Source organism: Lepidochelys olivacea, assembly GCF_965140295.1.
Source record: "Lepidochelys olivacea isolate rLepOli2 genome assembly, chromosome: 8".
NCBI classification, from domain to species: Eukaryota; Metazoa; Chordata; order Testudines; family Cheloniidae; genus Lepidochelys; species Lepidochelys olivacea.
Window position 1 is genome coordinate 83,868,299 of NC_140418.1, and position 6,000 is coordinate 83,874,298.

Genomic DNA, 6,000 nt, shown 5'->3' on the forward strand with positions numbered 1-6,000 from the left:
TATGGTGCAAAGCATTGGAGAATCAGGCCCTGATATGGCATTTGGAAATCAGGACCTCTTGGCACATGGAAATAGAACACCCTGACAACAAAAAACATAATCCAGACAAGTGAAATGCAAATGCTTCATGTCCACTGGACAAACTATTGGCCTGGATTTAAATTATAGGTATACTGATTGATTAGCATATCTTACCTGAGGTTGAAAATTATCAGTTTTCTTGCAAATGCCACAAAGCAACAAGCAATGCTGAATTTTGTGAAAAATGTGTAATTAAGTAGTTTGTTCTTACTGAGCACATCAGCCAACTGGCTGAGTGTAGCTAGAGATGAATTTATCAAAGTAGTGGACTGAAGAGGCAGGCTTTCACTCAAACAGGATATGCTGGTTATTTAATGCATCAAGGAGTTTTAAGCGCAGGTCATATGAGACCAGTATTTTCTTCTCAAGGGATATAGCTTATCTAATTTTACAGTTCCCTTTTCTGTGGACAACTATATTTTCTTATCCAGCAACCAAACCTGAGACATAGTTTGCACTTGGACCATATTCTTTACCTAACCGAAGTAGAAAGTTTACATTTAAACATTGTAGGCATCTGATTTATTCACACTATAAATATCAGTGCAGAGAGAATAATAATATGGGTTTGTCAAACAATTGACCCTCACTTTGCCTTCATACCTAAGACAAGGATGATTTTTGGTCGGGGTCTTGTAGGATCAAATACATCATACTCCTCAATTAGCTCAGCAGTTTCAGAAAGATCTGTGTCACTTTCTATGGAGAATTGGTGGATTGGAGGGAGTCGGTCATATCGTCGATAAGGAAAGTTAGGATTGTCAGGCATCACTGCAGAACAATAAAATAAATGGGAAAAAGTGGAAATAAATAGTAAAGTCAACATTACTTGCATTTTTTTTATTACATGAGGTTGACACAAAGAAGACTAGTGTTGCTATATTAAGAAATATGGTGGTAACAAAATTTCTTCAATATCTCAAGTGCCATTTTACTTACTAGAAGTATTTGGCATGGAGTCTCTCCACTCAGCTGGTTTATTCAATTTTAAACAATTAGTTCTTAGTTTATAAGATATCTTGAGTGTCTTTTTAAATGTACAAGCTTGCATTTATGGCAAAGTACTTTTATTCTTCAATGAAAATCTGCCCTCGCAGACAGCAGGAAGGCACAAGCCTCTGAGCAGATGGCCCTCCTCATTTCCTGTAGATCACCTGGAATCCATGATTTTGGGAGTGGAAACTCCTTTCATGTTGCATAAAGATATTGGATAGGAGGAATAACTATGGCAACTTGAAAAGGAACTAATTACTGATCATTAATGTTACTAATATATGAATGGCATGTATTGATATGACAGATTTAGATTTACTGAGAAGCACCAGTTGTAATCATTTCTTCATATATGTTATAGTTAGTAAATTAATGTACAGCTCTAATAACTGCTTATAACATAAAGGGACAAAATTTCAGTTGGTGTAAAGCAGTGTAGGTCCACTGAAGTCAATGAGTGTGTGGCTCCTGAGGACCAGTTAAAGATTTGGCCCAAATACTGTAAAGATCTGAAGCTGAATTATGTCTATATGTAGATGTAGCACACCACACAACAAACATTCGTCGTTTAGCTGCAGGATTATGGTGGCCAATTATGGCACGGTCAAGAGTGCTAGCAGCAAGGGAAAGAGCATGCATCTGCATCCGCAGAGCTGCATTTCTTATGCATCGAGCACCAGGATGCCCCTTTTCAAATGTGTTGGCAAAGGTTGCATCCCCGAGCACTTCCCCAAACACCAGTTAAGGCACAATGCCTCCAGGAACCATGGCTTTGACAACACACTTCCCACTCTGCATCAAACTACTTCATCATAGGAGGCATAATTTTGATCAGTTTTCCCCCTATATAACAATCATTATGAGAAAACATAACAATCCACCCACTATTACAAACCAAAAAACAACAAACAACAACGCTTGAAAGTAGTTTTAAAATAAACCTGAAATGGTAGTTTATTTAATTAACTGCTCATTAATTGCTTGCACATTTGTTTAAAATATTTTGGCATATATATGTCTGTATTTCTACAACTTTTCCCCCAAAGAAATGTAACATCTAATTTGTCATAGCAGTACAAAATAAAACTTGTGTACATATACATTTTTTAAATAGCGGATCTGAAACTGCCTAATATTACACTGATACACAAAATATTCAGCTCAAGGATATACATTACCATTCCTGAAAAAGGATCTTCTTGATTGTCCTCCATTGAGCGGTGGTAATGTCCTCTTTTCTTGACTAACAAATGTGTCCCATTTCACTTTTTCTGACCCTCCCAGTTCCTTCACTTTTTGTAAACAGCCTTCCAGATATTCTATTGGGTCATCAGGTTTGTAACACACTAATCCATTCAACAGACTCTGAAACATAACATCCAAAAATAAGTTATAGTTCCAAGGTTATAAAAATAAACACAAGCTTGTATTCTGAATTTTATTGCACCCATTTCTGCATTCCCTGCACCCCCAAAATCTCCAGTTCAAGTCGATGTTCGGAGCATTAAAGGAATGTAGGATTTGGGCCTACTGAGGTCACCAATACGACTTAGAACATAAGGCTCCTAGGTATGTCTTTATTTTCCTGTTTACAAATGGAATAAAAGCAGAAAATAGTAACAAGTTTTCTTTAATCTTTCTTAGAACTACATCTCTGACTGTCAAATATATATAGTGTTTCTGGTACTAGCTAGATAAGCCCTAAAGCTTATGTTTTCTAGTTTACTTGTTAGTTCAATAAAAATTTATAATTTTCTGAAAAACCAGTATGACTACAAACATTTTGCTCATATTAATGTTCGAGAGACAACACTATATAATAAAAACTAGATAGATATTAAAAGCCCTGACAGGTGCTCAAACATCATGTTGATGGATGTGATATAAGAAGCTGAACTGACCACCAGCTACAGTCATTTAGAAAATGTCCATTGTGTAGTATTAATTGTAGTATTGCACTAATTGGTCCAGGATAAATGTGTATGAAGGGTAGGGTGGATTATGGGGTGTTATAACCACTTCTGGAGCAGACAGGATTGGTGAAAGGATACATGGGTAGATGGACCATTAGTTCCAATATGGCAATTCCTACTCCTAGCTTTTAACATACGCTTTAGGATGTAGTCCTTTCCATTGCATTTTTCAGCTTTCCTTGATTAGTGTGCATAAAATTCGGTGCTATAGTATAATACATGAAAATACCTTACATTCATGTTTCAATATTTTTCCAAGTGTTATTTTATAGCTACAGTTTATATAGTTATTTAAATGTTGCTTTTATATGCACTTGCATTTATAATATAGTATATATTTGTATGTATGAGTTACACCTTTTGTATAATCAAATAACTGAGCATTGCAACTATGTACATATTTCTGTGGAAGAATGCATACCTTTGTAGTATCAGAGCCTTTTATTTGCTAACACAAGTCTTGCATCTCTCTAGATGCACAATTGTCTGTATCCATAATTAAACCATGTATTTTTAAAACTTATGAATAAAACATAAACATAGCCTTTGCCATATATATATGTCTTTTCAATCATTCATAGGGAAAGCCTTGTTTCAAACAGTATAAAAATAATATTTTCATACAGATCAGACAGGAGATGGTTTACTCGGTGGAAAAATCCACATTGTACTGGAAAAAGCAAATTAATATTGATTAACAGATACACCAGGTAGCTTGCACTAAACCACTTCAACAATTTTATGTTTAAAAAACTCTCATGAAATAGTCTGGGTTATCGATCAGTCAGTGAATTGAGCTCTTGAACAATGGATGATCATTTATGCCTGAGTTCCTAGACAATAATTTCATTTTTCTATAGGAACTCATTGGGCATATGGGTTTTATCTAAATGGGTTTTTTTAAAACCTATTTTTTTAAAAAGGGTTTGGTCACACACGACGTTTTCTACTGTTGGCTGAAGGACAAAATGATCACGGAAGAGATAATAATAGCATGCACATTACGCCTTCCAGCCAAGGCTGACAAAGCGCCCCAGAGTTACGTGGAATATGTGACTGACACACATATTCCCTAGTTCCCGGCTGCTGGCCAGGCTGGGACCGGAGCCCTGAGCGGAAGGGCGGGGGTGTTTCTGTGCGGCATGAGGCAAACCCAGCCCGGTCCGAGGAGCCAGAAAGCCCATGATTGCAGCAGGGTCACCTGCAGGGCCGCCCCTGGCCCGGCGCTGACTGGGCGGGCGCGGCAACGCCCCGCCCGGCCCTTCTCCAGCTGAGGAACAGGGTCAAGCGGTAAAAGCGCAGCCCAGATGCCTTCCCCGGCCCTCGGGCTACGCGAGCGGGCTCCGTCCCCTCTCTCCTGGCTCTAGGACGGGGAGCGGGCTCCACCGGCCCTGCCCATCCTGCCCCCACGCCGCCCCCCTTCGCCTGCTCATCTCCCCCCCACACACTCCGGGCCCCCCTTGGCCCTCTCCCGCCTACCCATCCTGCCCCCACTCGGGCACCCCTTTCCCCCTCTCTCCTGCTCATCCCCCCCACTCCGGGCCCCTTGGCCCCCTCCCTCCTACCCCCACTCCGGGCCCCCCTTCACCCCCTCTCCCCTGCTCATCCCCCCCACACACAGTGCGGGCCCCCCTTGGCCCCCTCCCGCCTATCCATCCTGCCCCAACTCGGGCACCCTTTCCCCCTCTCTCCTGCTCATCCCCCACACTCCGGGCCCCTTCGCCCCCTCCCTCCTACCCATCCTGCCCCCACTCCGGGCCCCCCTTCACACCCTCTCCCCCACTCATCCCCCCCTCACACACTCCGGGCCCCTTCGCCCCCTCCCTCCTGCCCTCCCTGCCCCACTTGGCTGGCTCAGTCCCCCCTTCCCGCGCTGGGGTCCGGCCCAAGGCGCAGGAAGGGAGCTGGCAGCCCAGGGACTGCGGGGCCGGGGTCAGACGGGCTCTCGGCGCCCCGGGATGGATCCGGCGGAGTCACGCGGGTTCGCCCCGGGGAAGCGGCCCCCGGAATCGGTCCCCTGCCCGGGCTCCGCTCCTCGGGGCGGTCCCTGGGCTCCGCCCTTACCTCGAAGAGCTGCGGGATCTCCCTCCGGGCCAGGTACTCCTTGGCATCGCAGGTGTTCATGCCGCCGGCTGCCGGAGAGGGGGGCGACGGCTCCGCGGCTGCTGCTGCTCCCCCGGCCCCGGGGGGCCTCCTCTCTCCAGTGTCCACGGCAGGAGCCGAGGGCTGCAGCGCGGCGCTGGCTCAGGCCACTGGCTGTGGCCGCTCCGGAGGGCAGAGACGAGCGAGAGGAGGCAGAGCCAGCCCCTTCCCCAGCTCCCCTGAGCACCGCTGCGGCCGCCCAGCCGTGTGCCGCGGGAGCTAGGCGCGCTCCACAGCTCAAGCGGGCGGTGTGAGTGGGTGGCTGAGCAGCGCACACCCCCTCCTGCGGGCTGCATCGCGCACACGGCACGGCCCCTTTCAGCGCTTCCAGGCACCGGTAGGCAGCCAAATGCGGCCACCTTACAGCTGGGTTATTAGCCTGTACGTGCCAAAGGAGATCCCCCTAGCCCCAGTCCCCCTCCCCGCTGCACAGATCTGCCAGGGCATGTAGTCTGCAGACGGGGAGGAGGGGCACAGGGTCCGCTGGATCGAAAGCGTTTCGAGCAGACCACCGTGGTCAGGAAAGTTTCATAGGCTGCAATGCAGCCAGTGCAGATTGCAACCCAAGTCCAGGACGCGCAGTACGGGCACCAGCTGAGCTTCCGACCTCTGGCCGTGGTACTCAGTGCAGTTAATAATACACGTGTGTAACTGGGACACTGCTGTTACTGGGGGCCTCCAGTGGCAACCCGAAATGCTCCCAACCAGTGGAAAATCATCGCTTAGTTATTGCAGTCATCAGAAAATACATCTGTGCCATCTCCGTGTGAGTGGAGGGCTGAGAATGGAGGAAGGGATGTGAGTGGAGGGT

General features: G+C 46.1%; 1 protein-coding gene across 1 annotated transcript in view; it reads right to left on the reverse strand.

Annotated features, from left to right (window-relative positions):
- AK5 (adenylate kinase 5) overlaps positions 1-5,723 on the reverse strand; it is a 148,420-nt gene extending 142,697 nt beyond the window's left edge. The window contains exons 1-3 of the mRNA XM_084637817.1: positions 5,112-5,723; positions 2,253-2,439; positions 685-852 (exon numbers count right to left, since the gene is read on the reverse strand). Coding sequence (XP_084493943.1) covers positions 685-852; positions 2,253-2,439; positions 5,112-5,171 — 415 coding nt within the window. The 5' untranslated portion in view covers positions 5,172-5,723. The remainder of the gene's footprint in view (positions 1-684; positions 853-2,252; positions 2,440-5,111) is intronic.
- Positions 5,724-6,000: the final 277 nt, after the last annotated feature.